The sequence below is a fragment of the Gopherus evgoodei genome, chromosome 8 (genome assembly GCF_007399415.2).
Source record: "Gopherus evgoodei ecotype Sinaloan lineage chromosome 8, rGopEvg1_v1.p, whole genome shotgun sequence".
Taxonomy (NCBI): domain Eukaryota; kingdom Metazoa; phylum Chordata; order Testudines; family Testudinidae; genus Gopherus; species Gopherus evgoodei.
This window is the reverse complement of record NC_044329.1, coordinates 6782223-6805266: the sequence shown is the minus strand read 5'-3', so window position 1 is coordinate 6805266 and position 23044 is coordinate 6782223. Positions and strand designations below refer to the sequence as shown.

At 53.1% G+C, this 23044-nt stretch overlaps 1 protein-coding gene across 4 annotated transcripts; it reads left to right on the top strand.

The window, feature by feature from the left end:
- Nucleotides 1-219: 219 nt before the first annotated feature.
- On the top strand, nucleotides 220-22663 carry NDST1 (N-deacetylase and N-sulfotransferase 1). 4 transcript variants are annotated; one of them, XM_030571737.1, is made up of 15 exons: nucleotides 220-756; nucleotides 3848-4330; nucleotides 4873-4960; nucleotides 6084-6242; nucleotides 7556-7635; nucleotides 8898-9083; nucleotides 9846-9974; nucleotides 10616-10798; nucleotides 11502-11598; nucleotides 12014-12137; nucleotides 12684-12858; nucleotides 13396-13566; nucleotides 15159-15268; nucleotides 17477-17579; nucleotides 17905-22663. In XM_030571737.1, the coding sequence occupies exons 1-15, from the start codon at nucleotides 247-249 to the stop codon at nucleotides 18022-18024; spliced, it is 2718 nt and encodes a 905-aa protein (XP_030427597.1). In that variant the 5' UTR covers nucleotides 220-246; the 3' UTR covers nucleotides 18025-22663. The 4 variants fall into 4 exon arrangements, with proteins under 4 accessions (XP_030427597.1, XP_030427598.1, XP_030427599.1 ...); XM_030571738.1 differs by lacking the exon at nucleotides 7556-7635 and having other exon boundaries at nucleotides 6084-6238; XM_030571739.1 differs by lacking the exon at nucleotides 13396-13566.
- The last annotated feature ends 381 nt before the right edge of the window (nucleotides 22664-23044 follow it).

The following is a 23044-nucleotide window of genomic DNA, read 5'->3' as shown; positions in this document are numbered from 1 at the left end:
GATGTCAGGACACTGCTGGTGTTTCTGCTCTGCCAGGGGACTCTGAATGGATTTGCCATGGTGACATGAAAAAGACAGGGGGGATACCCGACTGCCGGCTGGGAGATCCTACACACACACACGCAGCCTGATAGTATTTTAATTTATTACTGTGTTTTCCTGTGAAGGGAGTTGAGAGCAGGAGGGGGGGGGTGGGGCGGGGGTAGGGGGTGGGGAGGAACCTGCAGTGGCTTCTTGGAAGCAAGGATGACCATGCTGGGGAGGCTCCGGAGGGGTTTCCGACAGGTGTCTCCTCAGGTGGTGCTGCTCCTGCTCTTTGCCTTCTGCCTGCTCAGTGTTTTCATCTCGGCATATTATTTATATGGGTGGAAGAAGGGCCTGGAGCCCTCTGGGGAGGTCCCGGGCCCAGACTGCGACGAACCCAAGATTGCCCCTTCTCGCCTGCTCCCCTTGAAGCCCCTCAAGGTGGCCGATTCATCCCGCACGGACCCCTTGGTGCTGGTGTTCGTGGAAAGCCTGTACTCTCAGCTGGGCCAGGAGATCATTGCCATCTTGGAATCCAGTCGCTTCAAATACCGGACAGAGATTGCCCCCGGGAAGGGGGACATGCCCACTCTGACCGACAAGGATCGGGGACGCTTCGCGCTCATCATTTATGAGAACATCCTCAAGTATGTGAACTTGGACGCCTGGAACCGTGAGCTCTTGGATAAGTACTGCGTGGAGTATGGCGTGGGGGTTGTCGGCTTCTTCAAGGTACGTGGGGACCCAGCTCGGGGATGGAATGGGCCATCTGGGGAGACAAAAGGCCAACCAGGCTCTCCGTGCAGGGCAAGGTAGCCAGAGACAAGCTCTTTGGGAGGTACCCAGGGTCCGTTTCTGTTCTGGATTCCTTGCCTTGCCGCGATTGGGAATCGGCTGGGGTCCCGTCACATTGCTCTGCAGAGACGAGTCAATTGATTGGCCATGGGAGGAGTTGGATCCAGCCCTGCTAAGCTAGGTAGCTGATGGCAGAACTCTGAGGGAGAGTGTCTGGGTAAAGGGGTGGGTTAAATAGGTGGAGAAGAAGATGGAGACCTTCTGTGTGACCTGGGATTGACCCATCAAACTGTTCCACTAGCAGAAGCTCTCCCCAGGCCATACTGGGGCCTGTGCATTTGTTGTGTGAGTAACAGACTCCCAGGTGACCGGAGATCATCGTGGTTTGCTCATGGGAAGGATCTCATGATCCGGGCATGCTCTGTGGGGACAGCTGCTTTGTTTTGGGTATCACCCTCGGGGCCTAATAAACCCAGGCCTGTGCTTTCAACTGGTGCCAAGTGTGGATTCACAGACTCACCCGTGTCGGGGTGAGGGTACGCTGCTGCCATCTTCTCTAGCTCCGCTGGTGACAGCACAGGGAGATGGGATGGTCCCTGGGAGCTGTCTGTCCGTGTTCTGAGCAGAGAGCTGGGAGAGGTGTCTCCTTTTGGTCTGCATGGGGGTCACGTATCAAGCAAAGAGTTAGCTGGGTCTGTCCTGTAACCCTCTGAGTGTTGGAGAGGATCACTCTTGCTTTCTGTCTCTTGGATTTCAGTCAGCTTAGCCAGCTCATGGGCAGGGGCAAGGGGCTTTGGCCTTCCCAGAGACGGGATGTGCTGTTTCCTTCTGTTCCAGATGTTTGGGAAGCACAGCTGGGTTCCCTGGTCGCCGAGTGGCACTGGGAACCCATTTCTGTTCACACCAAGCTCCAGTTCTGTGGTGCCTCTGATTTCGTGCTCTTCGGTTTGTAACTAGGATTTCCCAGCTTCAGGCAGTGGGGGGAGCTGGACCTGCTGGAGCAGAGTCCAGCCACTTGGACTGAATTTCAAGACAATAAATCCCTGTGAGTGCAACTATGTGAGCAGACAGAGAACCCAGCCCTCTGCTGCTGGGAAGAAGAGCAGCCTCATTGACGCTAATGCAAATACACCTAGGGTGACCAGATAGTAATTGTGAAAAATCGAGACTGGGGTGGGGGGAATAGGTGCCTATATAAGACAAAGCCCTGAATATCGGGACTGTCCCTGTAACATCGGGACATCTGGTCGCTCTGTATTCACCTGTTTACACCAGAGAGAATCTGGTCCAGAATTGACCCCCCAGAAGGTCATAAATTAGTAGCTGATGAGACACTTTCTAAGCAGTGACCCCTGAGATGCAGAGAACCTTCACCTGGGAATGCAGTAAATTCCCCGGGCCCTTGGGCCGAGCTATTGCTGGCCAGAGGAGAGGAACGGACGGAGCAGACGCTAGACGGTGTATTCAGCCTCAGGGCCAGCGGTAGAGGGAACCCTTGCTGCCTATGAAACCAATAGGCTAAGTATACAATACCAGCCCCAAGGGCTGCTGGCCCACGTCCACCGGTGCAGCTGTTTTGGGAGGACTCTGCGGTGCCAGGAGTGCAGGCAGGATGAAGGCTGGCTGGGCCCACCCGTGGAGCAAGGCTGTCAGCATTCCAGATGTGCTCTCAGCTCGTGGGGGGCCAGAGGAATCTGCTCTCCTCACACGCCCAGTGGCCTCCTGTCGACCCCAGCTCCCCTTCAATGGAGGAGCCTTCCCCTGCTGAGCAGCGAGGGCTGTTGTTGGGTGGGATGATTGGTGCCCTCATGCCCTAGTAGCAAGGCATGCCCCTTTGTAGCACTTCCAGCCTCTGCTGTCCAAGGACGCCAGTGTTGGGGGACAAGCCAGCCCCGCCCGCCCAGCTAGGCAGAGACGCCTCTGGAGCAGCCCTTCAGGCGCAGCTATTGGTTTTAATTAGCAGCTTGTGTGCAGATGGCTGGGCTCCAAACCCTGTGTGGGTGTGAATGGTGTGGAACAGGAAGGGCTGAGCTGTCCCCAGCGTTTGTATTCCCCAGATCAGACTGTCCAGGAACTCGGCAAGTTGCGCTCTGCACTCTTAACTCCCCTGCCGAGATCCTGGTGCGGTAGTGTCTGCTGAATCTGGGCGGTTTATCAAACACCTTGTCCTGCAGTTCTGCTCCCTGCTTTCTAAGTGTCTGCTGCTCAGTGTGTCTGACGGGTCAGCAGGCTCCTTTTGAGCCTCTGAAATGAGATCCTGTCTGGGATCCTCCATCCACATAGAGAGTGCTAAAACCTGGCAAGGGAGAGAAGCTTAAATGTTAGCAATGTGTCTGTAGAACAGCCCTCCCCCTGGAAATCTTCCTCTGCTCAGAACAGGGGTGCGTGAGTCCAGCAGGCCTGGGAGGTGCAGGGCGCAGCAGGAAGGGGGCTCTCGGTTTTAGGGGTAGGATCAACGCTCTAGGTTTGGTGCCCCAGCTGCATGACAGGCCATGTTGTCCGTGGTGCCTTACTGCAGGAGAGCACCAGGGAATGAAGATGGCAGAAATCACAGGCGGATGGTGGGGGACAGGCCAGTTCTCTCTTTTGCAGAAGAGGAGACGGCACTTGTTGCGTTGCATATGTCTGCTACTGTGCTCAGAGCCTGTGTGTGTGAATCCAGAAGGTTCCCCAAGTGCTGCTTCTGAGGGGGTTGCTGGGAAGCAGCTTGTGATCTGCTGCCTTTCCCGCTTCCCCAGCTTTACCTGCCCGCCCCCTCAGGATCTGACCAAACCGTCCCCCCCACCCTCCTGTCAGCCCTGCATTGCTGCCTCTACCTGTCCAGGTGATGCAGTCTGGGTAGGACTTGCTTCTGAGCGCAGCAGTGGCCTGGATCAGCCAGAGGAGAGCGTGGGGGAATGGCACACAGGGTGCTGCAAGGGAGGCGTGGGGATGTGAGTTGCACACCTTTAAATGCCATGGTGCAGCCTTCCCCTGTCCTCTCCCTCTGAGGCCTTTCTCATTCAGTCCGCGGGCTCTCCCCTGGCAGGCCAATGAGAACAGCTTGCTGAGTGCTCAGCTGAAGGGCTTCCCACTCTTTCTCCACTCCAACCTCGGGCTGAAGGACTGCAGCATAAACCCCAAATCCCCACTCCTGTTCATCACGCGCCCCAGCGAGGTGGAGAAGGGCTTGCTTCCAGGAGAGGACTGGACCGTCTTCCAGTCCAACCATTCCACCTACGAGCCGGTACTCCTGGCCAAGACCAAGTCAGCAGAGTCCATCCCGCACATGAGCGTCGATGCTGCGCTGCACACCACCGTGGTGCAGGACCTGGGCCTGCACGACGGCATCCAGAGAGTGCTCTTTGGGAACAACCTCAACTTCTGGCTGCATAAGCTGGTCTTCGTGGATGCCGTCTCCTTCCTGACCGGCAAGAGGCTCTCCCTTCCCCTCGACCGCTACCTCCTGGTGGACATCGATGACATCTTCGTGGGCAAGGAGGGCACTCGCATGAAGGTCGAAGACGTAAAGGTACCACTGTCCCAGCTCAGCCAGCCAGTGCTCTCGGGTGTAGGGGGGGCGGATTCTGATGGGACTAGGGATCCCTGGCCTTAGTGCACTTGGGCACAGATCCCAGTGTGCACGGAGCAAGGGCTGGGGGTGTGTCTGGGACACTGGTGCATGGAGCAAGGGCTTGGGGGTGTGTCTGGGACACTGGTGCATGGAGCTCATTGTGCATGGAGCAAGGGCTGGGAGTGTGTCTAGGGTGCTGGTGCACAAGCTCGGAGCAAGGGCTGGGGTGTGTCTGGGGTGCTGGTGTGCAAGCTCGGAGCAAGGGCTGAGGGTGTGTATGGGTCGCTGGTGCACGATTTGTGGCCCTAGTGAACTGAGACTTAGGCTCTAGTGCCCTCAGAGCATCGTGGGGGGGTGAGCCCTTCCACGGGAGTGCTGTTGCTAGAGGACACGAAGTAGAAGTTGCATGGGTGACTCCCGACTCCAGTGTGCCAAAGGTGCGGGTTACTGCGCGATGCTGTGTGTCGGGTACCAACGATGTGTCTTTCTCCATGCCATAGGCTCTGTTTGACACTCAGAACGAACTGCGCACCCACATACCCAACTTCACCTTCAACCTGGGCTACTCAGGGAAATTCTTCCACACAGGTGAGGCAGGGGAGCTTTGCCTCCAGCAGCCCTCGCTGTCCCTCTCCATTTTGGAGCTTGCTGGGCTGCGGTATCCATCCTGCACAGCTTAAAAACCCCTCAGGCCCCAGATGTCTGGGACTACAGAGAAGGCAGCCGTAAAAGACCCCTTCCCAGAGCTCTCTCTGTCTCAGAGACGCGGGCCTCTGCAGTGTTGTATCACAGCAGGAGCTTGAAAGAAGGGGGCTCTGCCCCTTTAGTCTCTCCTCTGGAAAACCAAAGGAGTAGAACTCGAGGCATTAGCTGGCAAAGGCGTTGGCTGGGTTTGGCCAATAAGAATCCCTAGGGCTGCTCTAGGGTTGTTGAGCTGCAGGTGGCAGAGTACTTCCCACGCTAGCCCCCGTTCTACAGCCAGAGAGAGAGCAAGTACCTTGGCCAGTGGCAGGGTGAGAAGCCAGGCCCTCCCCGCTGGGCTCGGGCTCTCGTGCCTTCCTGGCACGTCTGGCCTGTGTCTCGCTGAATTGCTGAGTACAAGCCGTGTGAGTACAGTCGCAGAGTCACCACGTTCAGCAGTAGTTTCCCCTGGGCAGCGGGCAATGGGCTGCGATGCCAGCTGAACGTGAAACCTAAACGGAGGCTTCGATAGAGGCTCGAACCTGTTAACAATCTCTCTTCTTCAGCAATGTAACCATAGGAAGCCGATTTATCTGGGGGCTGGGGATTCATGCTCTGCTCTAGTGGCTTATGCCATCCATCAGGACCTTCCGAGCTGCTGGGTGACAGAAGAGCCAGATTTCTCCCCGCTGTCTCAGAGGCAGGGCTAGCAAAGGTTGCTGAGCCCCAAACACGCTTCGGTCAGTGTAAAGATAAGGATCCACTGCAGAATGACAGCAGTGCCCTGGGGGTTCTCCCATGGCTGCTCCTTTCCACTGGCCCTCCAGGAGTCTGAGCAGCAGCAGAGAGCATGTGTGAGGTCCTGTCTCTCAGCTTTTTGCTGCCTCTTGGATTTCAGGATGGCAGTCCGAGCCCCCCCACCCCCCTCAACGATCCCGTACCCCACCTGAGCCAAGCATTCAGGCTCTCGTGTAAGCCGGGCTTTAGTGTGGTAGGGCTGCTGCTGATGATGGTGGTTTGGCCCTGGCAGGCACGGATGCTGAAGACGAAGGAGACGACCTGTTGCTGTCGTACGTGAAGGAGTTCTGGTGGTTCCCGCACATGTGGAGTCACATGCAGCCTCACCTCTTCCACAACCAGTCGGTGCTAGCAGAGCAAATGACCATGAACAAGAAATTCGCTGTCGTGAGTAAGATGCCAGCCGGGGGGCGGTACTTAGCCGGGGGGGATGCTTGCTGGGCTGGGGAGTTAAAGATGGCATCTCAGACCCTCCCCCCACACAGTCTCGTGCCTTTCCTCCTGCCTTCTCAGGCCGAGCTCTCATTCTGTGGGGAGAATGGTAGCGAGCAGGAGGAAGAATGCTGCATAAGAGCAGCAGGAGTCTGCTACCTTATCTCTCTCTCCTCCAGTTTGCACCCCCTGTCCTCCCCCTTCTCCTCCATCCTGCTGTGTCTGTGCAGTGAAACCTCATGAGGATGCTCTCAGCACTGAATCCTCTGGAACCTCTTTAAAAGACCCCCAAGTGTCTTTGAATAAAGTTTTGTTTGACCTTTAGTTCTCCATCTCCTACCACCAATGCAGTTTAAGTGGCTCCCTAGGCGGGATGCTGAGATAGGTTTCCTCATACTTCTCTATCTCTCTGCTCTTGTGCTGGAGGCTGAGTAGCAGCAGGAAGAGACTAAAAAGATCAGATCAAAGATGATCTGAAATGTGAGTGGCCTCAAGAAGGCTGCCCCTGTGTTTTGTAACCCCATACATAACTATCATGTGGCAGAGAATTCCATGGGTGCTTACTTAAGCCAAAGGACTTGTCTGCACACAAGCTGTACTACTTTAACTATGCCAATATAGTTACACCAGTACAAACCCCGTCCCAGTGTGGACGCACTTATATTGATAGAAAGGTGCCTTATAGCTAATTTCCAGGGAACAAGCCATGATGTAAGCACTTTTATACTGGTATAACTGCATCTACAGTATGAGTTGTACAGTATAACTATTGTGGCTAAAAAACCACACACATCTGAAATAATGATACCGATACAAAACTGTGTAGCACTGTAGTGTAGATGCTTCCTACAGTGGTGGAAGGGGTTTTTCCTTCCCTGCAGTAAATCCACCCCCTCAGGAGGCGGTTGAGGGCAGAATTCTTCCGTTGCCCTAGCTTGACCGAACCATGTCGCGCAAGGTCGACGTCCCCCCCCCCCCCCGAGCGAGGCAGTTAGGTGGATCTAAAGTGAAGTGTAGCCCTGGCCCAGGGCTAAGGCAAAGGGTTTGTCTTCACTAGAGTTTTAACTGGAGGCAGCTACCACGTTGGCAGAGGCTACTCGGGACCTGCCCCAAATGTTTGTTCCAGACTACAAACACTGGTGCTTCATTGCCTGGAACGAATGAGTGGAGAGCGTCCAGAGTCACTAATCCAACGGGTTCGCTGCGTCCAGTGAACAGGAAATCACGTGGGAAGTCTAGGGTAGACACAGCCACGGGCCTTGTCTTCCCTAGGTGAAAGGATACGCTCTTACCTGGAGGGCACTGACACCAGGCACAAGCCTAGTGCAGACAAGGCAAGCTGTCGTGTTCAGGTGAGTTAGTCTTTATCTTGACCTGGGAGCCTGGGGTTTATCTCGACTTGCTAATTCAGATGAAAACTACAACCTGCCAGGCCTTTGCTAGGCTTTTACCTTGTGTTCGTTAACTCAATTAGCAATCCACCTTTTTTCCATCTGCAGAAGCTAGTAGAATTAAAAAGCTGATTACTCAGATTACATGAATAATAAGTGCTCCCCCCCTCCTTCCCCAAGGTGATATGAGCTGGGAAAAGCCTGTCTGTATGTCCTCAGGCTTCAGGGCATCAGCCAGCCACTAAGGGTACATCTGCATAGCAAAAGGGGTGAGCTGACTCGGGCTGAAACATGGCAACTCAGTTTTTAACTTGGGTTAGCAGCTTGACTTCAAGCCTAGAGGGGAGCTAGCAATAGCCAGGTGTACTCTGGGTATTTTATATCTTCCTCTGGAGCATCTGGCCACTGTCACAGACAGGATGCTGGGCTAGACGGACCATGGGTCTGATCCAGTCTGGTAGTGCCTGTGTTCTGTGTTTGGAGAGAACTTCTGCAACCTATAAAACATCGACACCCTTTTGTGTTGGTGGAGGGAAGCATGTGGTGAGAAGCGACAAGTAACATTTTATGTGGGGAGTGAATTGTATTCACCCCCACCCCCAAAGGGTTCTGAACTTTCCAGTGGCCCATTGTGTTAATACGCTCGCCGTTCTGCTTCTGAGCTAAGGGTGGTCACACTGGTTCTGATAAGGTTGCTAGCAAACCAGCTCTCATCCCCTAGCTGAACCTGAACTGAACTGTGAGCCAAAACCGGGCTGAGACCCAAGGGGTTCAGCTAAGCACTGCGTTCTCTCCAACCCAATGGGAGTTTTGCCTGTCGTTGTTCCAGCCCAGTGCGATGACTCAGCAGCCCCAGCCTGGGGGATACTTGTCACGTTGCCCAGCTGACAGCCTTGGAATAGCAGGGCATGACTGAGGTGCATTGGCCGGGTTGTGTATAGTCAGACCACGTACCTGCAGCGTACCTGGCTCTCGCTGGGGCTGGCTCTCACCTCTGCTGGTCTGGACAAAGCAAGGAGCTCAGTTGACCATGCTCCCTGGGCACTAGAATTGAGAATTCGGCCTCTCTTCCTTGCTAACCCAACCCTGTTAAAGCAAAACCCGGAGTGATGTATCTGTCCATGGAAGAGCTCCATTGAGCCCCTTTAGGCTTCTGCTGGGTCATTTGTAGCTCACTGATTCTGTAGTTTAGCGCAGTCACCATCCCTCTCCTCTCCCATCAGGAGCATGGCATCCCCACCGACATGGGGTATGCTGTGGCACCCCACCACTCCGGCGTGTACCCCGTCCACGTGCAGCTATATGAAGCGTGGAAGCAGGTTTGGGCAATCAAAGTCACGAGCACAGAGGAGTATCCCCATCTGAAACCAGCCCGCTACCGACGGGGCTTTGTCCACAATGGGATCATGGTAGGTGAAACAGGGCATTGGGGCTATTCCTTGGGCCCCTCCTTGCCCTAAACCTCCCACAATCAGCTAGGTTGCCAGCAGGGCTGGCTCAGAGGATTCCCGCTAAGACATGGAACTCTACGCCACTAAGTCACTGGTTTGAACGTTGCCCAGCAGTGACTTTTAGCTGTGAGCATCTCTTTGGGCTGCAGGAAATGGGATTGCTGCATCTCAGCCCCAGCCTAATCCATCACGACTGTCGCAAACCACTCCCTCCATGGCTGTTTCAGCACAGAGGCCGGTGCAGGTGGATTTGGCAGGGTGGGCTGAATAGACTGGTTTGGCTCTATGGCTCAGTTAGCAGGAGAAAGAAGACCCAACTTGCTGCTGACCAAGTCACCTCTGCAGGCCTCCAGGTGTGGCAGCAGCTGCAGCAGCTGCTAAGTCCCTTTACTACAGAGCCGCCTTTTCTTTCAGGAGATCATGGTAATGATCTAGGGGTATCCGATCCCAAAAGACCTCCCGGAAATATGTGCATGTGGTTCAGAGGTCAGGAGAATTTCCCCCTCCCCAAAGGGGGTTGGAGCAGCCCAGCTCCGTCCCTCCTGAGTAGAAGAATCTCATCAGGATGTTCCCAGGGTGATGTTGAGACCAGTGCTAATATCTGGCAGGTTGACACCAGCGGATCTTCCCTTAGTTTGGCATGGTGAGGCAGGAGCACCGGAGCTGGATTTTTGGAGCAGGCTGAGCGATTCCTTGGCTCTGACTCCTCTCTGCCCCCAGGTACTCCCGCGGCAGACATGTGGCTTGTTCACGCACACCATCTTCTATAACGAATACCCTGGCGGCTCCAGTGAACTGGACAAGATCATCAATGGAGGGGAGCTGTTCCTGACTGTGCTACTTAACCCTGTGAGTGCTGCCTTCACAGTGCTCTGCAGGGCTTGGAACGGCCCCTTGGTGCACTCGGGCCTTTCCCCTCGGCTGAGGTAGATGAGTTTCCCTGTGACTCCAGTGGCCGGGGCGCTCAGCCTGTGGTCGAGGAGGATGGGCAGGGTCTTCTCTGAGAGCCTAGTGTGTTGGCCCTCGAATTGGGCTGGCCACAGAGTGATGTAAAGGCTTCCTCTGCAGCACTCCTAGTGAGAGTCAGAGACCAGACAGAGGCCAAGTCGTCTTCTTGCCTTTTCCTCCCCAAATTGGGGGGCTCAGGTCCATCCATAACTGACCCTGCTTGGGCTGGCAGCAGGGTCTGACCCAGGGACATTCAGTACTAAAAGCACGAAACTCTGCTGCTTGAGCCAAGGCTGGTAGCTGTGATGTGAAGCAGCCACGAAAGGAGGACAGAGACCCTTGCTCTCCTAATGGGTGTGTTACACGTCCAGGGTCCCTCGATTTTTCATGTGCACCAGTCCCTGTTTATTCCTCCCAATTCAGAGCTGGGTCCAGGGCTCCCCAGTGTCAAGAGCCGCACCAAAGTGCGAACTAAAGTTGTCCTGAGATGGACTCAGAGCGCTGACTAACTCCTGTCCTGTCTTCTTGCTGCTCCATTCCAGATCAGTATCTTCATGACCCACCTGTCCAATTACGGCAACGACCGCCTGGGTTTGTACACCTTCAAACACCTGGTCCGCTTCCTCGGCTCCTGGACCAACCTGAAGCTGCAGACGCTGCCACCCATGCAGCTGGCACAGAAATACTTCCAGATCTTCTCCGAGGAGAAGGATCCACTGTGGCAGGTACAGAAGCTCCACTGCCAGTCTGTCTGACTTGAATGGGGGACAGGAGGCTCAGGCCTGCCAGGGAATTGGGGATCGCACCAGGCGCCAACCAGGCTGGATTTTGTTCTATTGTGAGTGAATGTGGCTCTCTTGAAAGCAAGCAGCCAATCAGCTAGGCACAGTGTGTGCGATGCAGAGAGCGAGGTTCTGCTCACCTACTGCCTTCCTCCTAAGTGAAAATCCATGCCAGGGTGGACAACACACTGAGTCCTGCTCTGGACCATATCCCTGTCCCAGGGCTCACAACATGAGTTTAGAAAAGGGTCTGTGATAGTAACACTCAGATTCTACATATCCATGGAGCTCAAAGCTCTTTACAAAGGAGGGTAAGTTTCATTAACCCCATTTTATGGCAGGGAAACTGAGGCATAGAGCAGGGAAGTCACTCGGCCAAGGTCACCCAGCAGGCCAGTGGCAGAGGTGGGAGTAGAGGCCAGAACTCCTGACTCCTAGTCCAATGCCTTGCCTGCTTGTTAGCTGTAGGGGTTTCAGCTCCGTGCTGACCTTCCAGCAGTCTCTGGCTCTCCCTCATTTCAGCCTTCGCACCCATGAGAACAGGTAGTCTTCACTATATTTATTAAAGGCCTATGGGGCATCGAGGCCTCTCCTCCCAGACGCCCCCAGGTTGCACTTCCTCGATCCTCTTACTCCTGTGTTTCAGGATCCCTGTGAGGACAAGCGGCATAAGGACATTTGGTCCAAAGAAAAGACATGTGACCGATTCCCAAAGCTTCTCATCATCGGACCTCAGAAAACAGGTACTCCATTTCCCCTCCATCGAGCTGCGCAGCTCAGAATCAGTGACAGACGACGCAGCCAATACCAGCACACACATCACCGTTTCAGCTGTGCTATCGCATCAGTTGTGCCATTTCTCTTTATTCGGGGGATTGTCTGGTTCTCCATCCGGTGCCTCCCTGCATTCTGCCTACCAGGGCAGGTCTGAGCTGGTATTGTTCCTCGAGCTGGGTCCTAGAACCTCCATCTCTTCCTTGGAGGACGGCAAAACCTACCTATGCTGGGCTGGAGTGGGAAGCTGAACTGGGTGCCCCAAACGGCCATGCATGGGGCAACCTGTGGCAAAGAAGGGAGGGAACGTTGTCTGGTTCGCCAAGGTGCAGGGTGGTCACTGCTGTGCCCCCAACCTCAGCTCTGCTTCCTTTCCATTTAAAGGGACGACAGCCCTCTATCTGTTCCTGGGGATGCACCCGGACCTGAGCAGCAACTACCCCAGCTCGGAGACTTTTGAGGAGATCCAGTTCTTCAATGGACACAATTATCACAAGGGCATTGACTGGTAGGCCTTCGTTCATGCTACCCCCGCCGGGATCCCAGAGTGTCCTGGGGGTGGGGGTAGCTGCAAGCTTAGTGAAGAGCTGTGCATGGGGTTTGCCATGTGACTCCGGCTTCCAGGACCAACACGTTAGGGCAGGAGTCCAAAATTCCCCTAGCAGACTGTCTGTCTGTTGCCACTAGACACCCATTGAGCCAAGCAGCCCCTTGGCGGGGGTGTTGATCTACACATGACAGTAGAGCCCCGGGTCCTGGCCACACCACACTTGTCCCCTGAACCAGTTCCATCACTGTTCCAATCTATAATGTAGACGGGACCTTCCCCACATGCTGGAGCCGGAGCCCTAGACTGCTGGTGGTCAGACATAAGGTGGCTGTTCAGAGCAGCTGCGGGGGCTGATGGGTAGTGTGTGCTGGATCCTGAATATAGAATGCTTGATATACAATAGTTGGCCTCCGTTGTCTCCAGGGCAGGGGGCCAGGTGTATTTCTCTGTCGCCCTCTCCGGGTGCCTTCTCTTCCCCCGCCTCATGCAGCGAACTCCCTGCAGGTACATGGAATTCTTCCCCATCCCCTCCAACACCACCGCTGACCTCTACTTCGAGAAGAGCGCCAATTACTTCGACTCAGAAGTGGCCCCCAGGCGGGCGGCCGCACTGCTCTCCAAGGCCAAGGTCATCACCATCCTTATCAACCCTGCAGACCGGGCCTACTCCTGGTACCAGGTGAGCTGCTCGGCTGTCGCCGCCTCTCTGCAAGGCGGCTCCTTATGCTCCCGCTTGGGGCTGACTCGGGCCAGAGCATGGCATTGTGTGCTGAGTGAACGGAGAATCTGCTGTCTCGCGCTGGGTCAGGTGCGCTCTGCACTGTCCTGTGGGATGGCCGCAGGTTGGCAGCCATGGCAGGGGTCCTGCTCTGCACCAGAGGAGATTGACATCCTCAGGCCAATGCTCGAGGAAGAGGTGATCCAGTGCTGTGTTGAGTTAAGTGTGGGATGTCATAAGCTGTTCCCTTGGGGGCTGGGACGCTTCCCCGGGGAAGGGAAGGAGCCCTACAGAACAGGATGTGGTGTACGCAGCATATCCCACCGTTCTGTGCAAAGCAGCAAGCTAGATGCTGGTAGCCCAGTGACTGCTCTGGCACTCAGAAACCTCCCAGGAGCTCACACGCAGCCTTGGACTCGGATCCCGGTAACGCTGGCCACGCCACTGGGGTTTTGTCATGCTGCCTGAGAAACTAAACCGGTTTGCTGCTGTTAACAGCACCAGCGAGCTCATGATGATCCAGTCGCTCTGAAATTCACCTTCCATGAGGTGATCACAGCTGGGCCTGAGGCTTCTCAGAAGCTCCGAACGCTACAGAACCGCTGCCTGGTACCGGGCTGGTACGCCACCCACATTGAGCGCTGGCTGAACAGCTATCATGCCAACCAGGTAGGAAGGACAGAACCTCTGGGAAGTGTTCTTATTGCAACCAGCAGTGCGGAGAGCACTCCCTCTGCGGGGGGAGAAAACAGCGATACAGCGCTTGGGCATAGAGTCCATTGTCCAAAGCGCTACCGTGGGATTCGTGGACCACAAATAGCATCCTCTCTCTACCCAGCCCTGGTTAGGGGAAGCCGTGATCCAGAACTCAGCATAACAGGATGTCTTTGGACCTGTGACTGTTTATGGCCCACAGCATAAAACCATCCTCTTCGCCCAACTCCCAGTTTCCATGGTTGTTTCTCACATCATGGGGGTGAAGTTGGCAGGGAACGTATTAGTCTCTCTTCTCCTCTCATATCCGTTGCGTTGGAGAAAGGGTGTGTGTTTGTGCCATGTGGGTGAGCGCACGAGTGTGCAGAGAGGTGTCAACCCATCAGAGATACATCTGGCTCCAGGAGCTCGGCCTTCAGTCTTACTTTTGAGCTCTCAGACACTCGGAAAGGGAGTCAAAAACTGGAATTATGTCACAGAGAAGGGATTTTTGAAACAGGAAGGAGGGAAGGAAGGCATCCAGAGCAGGAAGGAACCAGAGTCAGTGTGGTTATGGGAGGGGATGATTATGTACCACTGGTGGGATATTATGCCAGGTTGCCGAGTGTGTACCGTATGCTATGCCAAACGAACTGCAGGGCTCCCTTTTATAGAGCTTCTAACCAAAGAGAATAGAGGCTACACCACAATACAGAAGAAATGCACAGCAGAGTGTATGGTGTTGACAGTTTTATGGGGCTGTTTCATGTCCTTGAATGCCTTTCATACACATTCTGGCTGTGACTGCAGAATCAAAGTGCATGACAAAAATAACACAAGCTCTGTACTTCATAGCACTCTCTGCAGTGGATTTATACCTTGTGATTGGGCAGCTCTTGATGTAGTTACAGCACATGGGCACTCTTCATTTGGCTGTGCCTTGTCCTCAGCTGCAGCAGTGCTGCTGATGGGGGTATTCTGGGAGTGGGACAGAGTGGGGCCACCTGAGAGGTAGTTTGCACCTAGCTCACTGAGGGCTCTGAAATAGAGGACGAGCTCTGAATGGAGAATCAGCATCGTGCTTGGTGATCTGGTGTGATGTGTTTCACCTGTCCCATATTCAGCTGCTGGCAACTTCTGAGTAGCTTCCATGGCCAGGCCAGTACTGAGGAAAGTGGAGCCAGTTGCAGGGGAGAGAGGAAGGATTGTCTAGTGGTTAGGATGGTAGTTGGGGGCTGGAGAAGCCTGGGTTGAGTTCTCTGCTCTGCCACAGACGCCCCTGGTGACCTTGAGCAAATCCGCTTTGCCTCTCTGTGCTTCAGCTCCCCATCTGTAACGTGTGGGGGAGGAGGGGGCAGAAATAGCCCTGTCCCACCTGTCAGGGGCGTTGAGGGTAAAGATGGTTGGGTGCTCAGACACTGGAGGGCTATAGAAGTACCTAAGGCAGATTGTAGCAGCTCAACTCACCTGTCTGTTCTCAGGGGTGGGGACGGATCCAATTTGAAGCTAGCATGGAGCTGGTACCAGACTAGACCCGCCCTCCCCCAGCTCTCCCTTTATTCTTCCAGATCCTTGTTCTGGATGGCAAGCTGCTCCGAACAGAACCAGCCAAAGTGATGGAAACAGTCCAGAAGTTCCTTGGCGTGACGAACTTCATAGATTACCATAAAACCCTGGCGTGAGTTCTCCTTGTACCCTCCTCTTCCTCCTTCAGCCGGTGTGGCCCTCAGGGCTGCGGCCCATCATTCCAAGCATTGGGCTTTCTCTCCCTTTCCCCATGGCAGGTTTCCCACCAAGGGGATGTTTTGGTAATGCAAGTGGAGCCGGATAAGTGCCACGATAGAGAGGAAATCCTGGCCCCACTGGCATCAACAATAAAGCTTCCACGGATTTCAGTGGGGCAAGATTTTGCCCCAGGACTCAAAGCCATATTTGCTTGGGACCAGAACCAGCACTTGAGTCTCCTTCCATGGAGGCTTGGATGGCTTTTCCGAACACGGTTCCTGAGACGCTAGTACTGCAGGTTTGTGAGCTCCCTCCCTGCAGGCCAGAAGCTTGCAGCAGAGGAAGGGAAGTCGGCTCCTTCCTTGCCAAGATGCTGGATATCCGTTTGCGCTTCTTGTTTGTGACCTCAACATAGGGTCTGTTGTTCTCCGTTTGGCCAGTGCTGTATTTCCAGTGCTATAGAAACCTCTGTTGGCAGAAGAACCATCTGTGACCATCCAGACGCATGCACAAATTCTGGACACAGAAACTGAGCAGTTCACTGCCTGCACAAGGGCCAGAAATGGGGTAGGGAGGCGGTTTGGTGGATCACACCGAAGTTACATCTGACAGCTTTCCTTGTACCAAAAGGAATGCTTGGTAGGGTTGGGTGGTTGTTGTCTTTTCCCTCTGCTGCTGCTTAGAATCCACAGAATATTCCTCCCCAGCTTATGACAGCTTTTTAAAAATATATTTTTCTTAGGAGAGCCCTTCATTAAGAGTTTAAGAAATTAAAACGTGCCATTACAAAGACAAGTTACCATGGGCAATGCTCCTGTAAAAATCTATACTTAACCCCAGGCCTGGCTTGCTGTCCACACAAACTGCCGTGTCCTGTAAAGTGCTGCGAAACATTACAAAAGAAAGTGCAGTGGCAGTCTGCAAGAAGGATGAGCCTTCCCCTTGATTGCCAGAAGCCGCGAATGGGCGACAGGGGATGGATCACTTGATGATTCCCTGTTCTGTTCATTCCCTGTAGGGCACCTGGCACTGGCCACTATTGGAAGACAGGATACTGGGCTAGATGGAGCTTCGGTCTGACCCAGTATGGCTGTTCTTATGCCAGCATCTCACAGAATCCTAGAAATGTAGGGTTGGAAGGGATCTCGAGAGGTCATTTAGGCCAACCCCACACACTGAACCAGCGTACCTAGAACATCTCTGACAGGTGTTAGTTCAACTTGTTCTTAGAAATCTCCAGTGATGGACATTCCATACCCTCCCTTGGTAACCTAGTCTAGTACTTAACTAGCCTTATAGTTAGAAAGTTTTTTAAAAAATATATCTAACCCAGATCTCCCTTGCTGCAAACTAAGCTGATTACTTCTCTTGTTCCACTGAAGATAGGACAAGAACTATCATTCAATGTCCTCTGTATAAACTACCTCTTACATATTTGGAGACATATTCATGTACCCCCACAGCCTTTCCTTCTAAAGGCTGAACATGCCTAATTCTGTCAACCTTTCCTCATAGGTCAGGTTTTCTAAACCTCTTACCATTTTTGTTGCGCTCCTTTGGATGGTCTCCAGTTTGTTCATATCTTAGTGTGGTGTCCAGAATGGGACGCTATATTCCAGCAGAAGCCTCATCCGGGCTGAATAGAGCCGGGTAATTACCGTCCATGTCTTACATATGAAACTCCTATTAATACAGCCCTGAACGGCATCTCCTTTTTTTGCTGCAGTATCACACAGTTGACTCATATTCAGTTTGTGACCCACTGTAGCCCCCAGATCCTTTTCAGCAGCACTGCTGCCTCGCTGGCTATTCCTCATTTTGTAGCTGTGCATTTGATTTTTTCCCTCTTCCTAACTGTAGTACTTTACACTTGTCTTTAATGAATTTCATCTTGTTGATTTGAGACCAATTCTCCAATTTGTCAAAGTCATTTTGAATTCTGATCCTGGGCTCCAAAGTTCTTGCAACCCCTCCCAGCTTGGTGTCATCTGCATATTCTATAAGCACACTCTCTGCACTCCATTATCCAAGTCATCAATGGATACATTGATAGTACCAGACCCATGTCCTGGAGAGCCGTCCATCCCTGAGGATCTTGGAACAAAGCTGTTTCGTGGGCATGTTCTGATAAATGTTGCTGACTTCTCCCCTCTTGTTGTAGGTTTGATCCAAAGAAAGGATTCTGGTGCCAACTGCTGGAGGGAGGGAAGACCAAATGCTTGGGGAAAAGCAAAGGGAGGAAATACCCAGAGATGGATTCAGATGTAAGTATTGGAAACCTCGCACGATTGCCACTAAATGAGCCTTGCTTTTGCTATTTTTGCTGCTAATGAGGACCACAGTTTCCCAGCAACAGTAGAACATCTGTGTGTCTCAGCAGTCCGAGTGCACTAGAAAACCACATTTACATGCGTGAGTCTGGTTTGGTACTGAGCACTCAAGGGAGGGGTTGGTTGGTGGATAGTGAAAAGCTGGTCCGGGTCACATCCCAAAGCGCTGGAGCACACTAATGCATTGACTGCAGTATGTTCCTGGCACACGCCAATGGTTACCGTTCATGATGATCTCTGTCCTGTCTTACTCTTGCAGTCACGAGCCTTCCTGAGGGATTATTACCGGGACCACAATATAGAGCTGTCCAAGTTGCTGTACAAAATGGGTCAGACGCTGCCAACCTGGCTGCGGGAGGAACTCCAGAACGCTAGGTAGCTGCTGCTATCATCGCCTTACTGAGCAATAGTGACGCGAGCCCACGAAGAAGATCCCAAATCGAACCCCGAGCCAAGCAGACAAGAGCGGGAGGGAAAAGCCGCCGGGAAAAGCATTTCTGAGCAATATTCAGCCAAGGTCTTTGAGCGAGAACCCATGTGGTCATCAGTATTGCATACGGGAGTGAACTGTCTCTTCTGAGGGCCCTTATAGTTGTGCGACTGCCTGACTCTGCAAACCCAGTGCAAATTCCCCAAGAGCTGTTGTCTTCTGAGGTCCCTGTCAACGAGGTCACTTCCTGGATTGTGATGTCATTTCCTGATGGGGGGATTTCCTGCTTTTCCATACCTGGATGGGGTTAACTTCTCCATATCTAAGATAGTATTACAGCAACTCTGAGACTCTCCTCGTCAGATAATGGAGCTGAGCACCCTTCCAAGATGTGGACAACTCTTTGCAAAGCTGTCTTGGAGAACAGGAGCACGACGTGCCGTTTGAGGTCAGAGGCACAAAGGGGCCGACCTAACCGACCCAAGTCTGCAGTCACGTTTCAGACAAAGTGAAGTGAGACAGCATAAAGGAATGGAGTGTCCTGGGTTCCCACAAGACCTAGCGCTAAGTGCTGGAAGAGGTCTCTGGATTTTTTTTAAAGAAGACTTTAAGACTTGTCAATATTAGTTTGTCACCAATGAATTCTCCCTCTCCCCCAGCCTTTTATTTTATTGTATTTTATTTTATTGACGGGTGAGAGCTTGACCGGTGACTGTCTGTCTCATTTGGTAAGAGAACTGAACTGAGAACTGGTTCCAGAGTGGTTACAATGGAAAAGTATACACCCCGCTCCCCTTCCCGCGTGGCAATGTTTTATATACGTGGTGTTTTCTGTGGTAAAAAACTGAGGTTGTCCAGTAGCCTGCTCACTGGAACGTGCTTCGATATTTGAGCCACTGGCTCAGAAGGCGGCAGACGTCGAGCAGGGCAGACGTTGGACTAACAGAGGCTGAAAGGATTCCGAGCACGCTGGACCTCCTTGGATACTAAAAGCTAAAGTATTTTAATAATTTGTTCTGTTTTTCTGGTGCCACAAGTTTGTACCTGAGATACCAGGGTTTTATTTTGTCTCGTTCACTGTTACACGTGAAGGTGGGCAGCCGGTGCGGTTGACTGACTGGTCTATCCACTGACCAGTGATGAACAATTCTTTTTCTAATGACAGGATAAGTACCTTGCTGCTCCATCTCTGTCTCTCTCTCAGTTCTATTCACTGCCAATGTTTCAGTATTGAGGTTTCCTGCAAATTTCTGCCCCAACTGTCCTGGCATGGGTGGGGCCGGTAGCAATGCTTAACCAAGAACTGTTGTCATTGGTTCCTGGGTGAAGGTCCTGGATCCCTAAGCAGGCTGATGGTGTATCGCACACTTAAGACCAGAGGTGGTTCAGGGTCAGGGAAGACCCAGCTGAAAGGCTGAGAACCCCCAAAGAGTTGATCTGACAGTGCTGTTGGCTGAATGAGCTGCTTGCATGGTGGGCCAGGAAACTCTGGGTGTAGTAGTTTTGGGGAGAAGGAGTGGGATGGGGTGAGTTCTTTTATCTCGCTGCTCCAGAGGGGTTGGGAAAAGAGGACTGGGAAACCTAGGCTGGGGAAGGTGCATCCAGCAAGGAATGAAGAGGAGACAGTAGAAGATGATGTGAATGCCAGTGTCTCATGGAGCAGGTACCAAGGGCTTATGCAGGGTTCTTGGACCCAGTACTTTTGGGAGCTAAGAATAGCCTAAAATTAATTCATCGGGTATCTCCCCAACTGGACGTCACTGCGTTAGCAACTGAGTCAATTCGCACTGAAGAGATTGGGTGGGAGGGTTCCCCTATAGGCCCTCAGGCTTCCCCCATGCCCGTCCCTGAGTTCCATGTTGTCTTCCTCTCATGGTGCCATGCTGGAATGGTGAGGAATGAGAGATCCTCACAGACCTAGTCCCTGGGCCGTGCTAATGGTCTTGCGTTGTCCTCTGCCACCAGCTAGGCTCTGATTCTGAGAGTCTGCCCTGTCCTGGGACAGCCTCCTTCTCCGAGGGTGTATTCCTAATGCTGTTTTAAAACCTCAGTGCCACGCGTCTTCTCTGGCACTTGCAGTAACGCAAAAGCTTCCTTTTCTCCTCAGACACTAACCTTCCCTGAGAGAAGTCAAGGGCCTCCTTTTGCAGCCCGTGTTCAGTGACGGTATTATACATATGCAGTGTTGTTTGCAACCATGTCAGTCCCAAGATATTAGAGAGACAAAGTGGGAGAGGCAATATCTTTTCTTGGACCAGCTTCTGCTGATGAGAGAGACCAACTACACACGCCGCCCTTGTCTCGGTATTATACGTGAACTTTTCCTTTGCACCAAGCTGCCTTCCCTCCGCTGTTAAGCGGCGTTAGGTACGTCCGCACTGGAGCGGAAGGTGTCGTTTCTGGCTCAGGCAAACATCGAGCTAGACCCCCAAGTGACAGGATGGATGGAGTCCAATCCCACCCAGGCCTCAGGCTGGTGAGCTTCTCCTGCCGCATCTCTTTTTAGTGTGCTAGGAGTGCTCACGCGTGTATGTCGTCTTGGGCTGAAAACGACTCCTTCAGCTCCAGTGCAGACGTACCCTTTGAACAACCAGAGTAGGAGCTGTGAGCAGTCCAGGACCGGCCGTTCCCCTCTAGTTTTGTGGGGGAAGATGTTGGTGAAATGCAATGTGATTCTTATGCAGCCTGTTGCAGTTTCCACCCGCTGGAGCTGTGCTGCAGAGAAGCAGCATGTTCTCCTGCTCCATTGCTTGATGCAGTTACAGTAGAAGAGCCCAGGACATCTTCCCCGGCCCGCATGTGTCTTCTCCTTGCTGCAGTGGTGGGCATTGAGTTGAGGCTAGCAGGCTGCTCTCTCGTTGAGCGCGGTAAGAAGGAGGGAGTGAAACCAGGCCCATACGCCAGCAGCCAGTGAGTCCGGTTTATTGCCCTGGCCGGTGTGTGTGGATTAGGTATGTACCATGCTGCGGCTTGGGGAGCGTTGATCCCAAAGAACAGTTTGCAGGACGTTTCAGTATACCACGATGACACCGACAGTGTCACTGCCATCTTGGATTTTCGCCTTCTCTGCTCAAACAGGCGTTTTAAGGTTAAAGCAAAGCTTTTGCGGTGGTCGTGAGGTGAGACATGGAGTCACTGCTTGGGGGCATAAGTCCGAAATGGCAGATGAGGCTGGTGCCTGGCGGGCTTTGTGGGCCCCACTGGGTGGCGTATTTGAAATACTGGTGCCATGGGTCGGTCTAAGCCCCTGTGTGTGCTCACTTATACACACGTGCTAATCTCTTTCTGTTGTGAGTGCTGGACTCACACGGTTGCACATCTCAGCCATGTCAGAACTCCCTGCTTTAAGGGTGTCCTCCTCGATGTGCATGTGCATTGCCCACCAATGCATAGTATAGCCCCCTTGGGCCGTAGGGTTTAACAAACGAGACCCTTTCCTACCTAGTCTCTCTCCGTTAGTCAGTGTTCTGCTAGCCCCCAGCACAGGCTTGTATAAAGGGAAGCCTGCAGCTTCTGCCCCCTCTTTGATTCATTCCACGACGCTGCAGTCTTGGGCCGGGAGCAATCACCAATCACGGCAGCAAACTGTGACCTTCCTGGGCGGAACGGAGTGGGGTAGGAGTGGGCCGGCTGGAAGGGGGGAAGCAGCACTGACAGCCTGATGAGCCCATGCTCCTCTTGGCACCTAGGCAGCTCCTATCGCTGCTATTGTCGGCTCTATAGGAGCCAGGGGAGAACTGGACTCCCTGACCCCTTGGTGATTGGCAGCAGCAGGAAGGAAAAGGCAGCAAAAAAAACACTCAGTGCAAAATCTCTCAGCCTTTCAAGAGGTGGGAGGCTCACTCCCATGGTGTCTGTAAAGCCAGGATCCCACAATAGGGCCTCGGTTCCCCACCTGCATGCCCAGGACCATGGTCCCTAGAGGGATGTTGTGAGACTAGAATGGATGAATGTAAAGTGCTTTCTCCAGCCACTGATGCAAGTCTGTCTCGATTGCATCTGGGTGTCTTAGGCTCAGCTTAGCTCACGAGGAAGTGTGTCTGAGCGCTCCTGTCCATCAGCCCTCACGTGGCCACCGGGGCAGAGACAGGTACCCGAGGAACGAACCACCTAGCTGTGTGCGTATTGACAAAAGCAGCCATGGGAATGGTCCCCCAGTGTTGCCACGGCTTTGCCTGCACTTTACAAGAGGAGATTGGTACCTGCCATGCCTGCCCTGTCGATCACTAGCACAGTCACTGGGCGGCACTGGAGAGCGAGTAGGGGGAGAGATTCCCAATAGCTGGGCTTTTTTAAACTCTTCTGTTACCTTTGGTTAGTTACAAAAGAGGGAGCCCCCTGTGGGTTCCTGTTTTTTATTTTTGCATGAAATTCTGTATAATTTCCCGGGGGTGGGGGGTGGGAGAAGTGGGTATTTCCTGGGGGAGGGGGAGCTGGAGGAGGGGATATTTCAGAGTTGTCTTTGCCCCTCCTTTCTGTCTTGTTGAACCCAGCCGTTTTGGGTGGTATTCAAAGATTCATTATCACTAATAATGTACGGTCCTGTTGAACTAACTGCTAATAAACTGGGGCTCTCTGTTCCTAGTCACTTGCTTGCCTCCCCCTTTGAACAATATCTCGACAAGAAAACAGAATGTCAGGGTTAAAGAGATCGGCTTGCTCCCTAAGGGGGGTTTACACACACCCCCTGACAGCCTTGTCAACACACGTCACTGGGCTAGTTCAGCCTGCCCAGAGCTATGTGGTATAAGTCAGGTATGGGAAGGAAAGTCAGCTATCCCGGGCTGAGGTATCTGTACAGTGGTGTAACTGTGTCCATGTGATGGATGGGTCAAGTATAACTATGGGTAAAAATCACCCCCTAACTCACATACTTACACTGCTACCTAAACTGTGCAGACCAGGCCTAAGGTACAGCCATTCTCAGCTCACATAGACGCACCTGTGCTAGCTTGAGACAGCTCCAGTA

Excerpts from the sequence above, each read along its gene's own strand:
- NDST1 (XM_030571737.1), top strand. The coding sequence starts at position 247 with ATGACCATGCTGGGGAGGCTCCGGAGGGGTTTCCGACAGGTGTCTCCT. Across the intron at positions 9,084-9,845 it reads TTGTCCACAATGGGATCATG|GTACTCCCGCGGCAGACATG; the intron begins GTAGGTGAAACA and ends CTCTGCCCCCAG. Across the intron at positions 11,599-12,013 it reads CATCGGACCTCAGAAAACAG|GGACGACAGCCCTCTATCTG; the intron begins GTACTCCATTTC and ends TTCCATTTAAAG.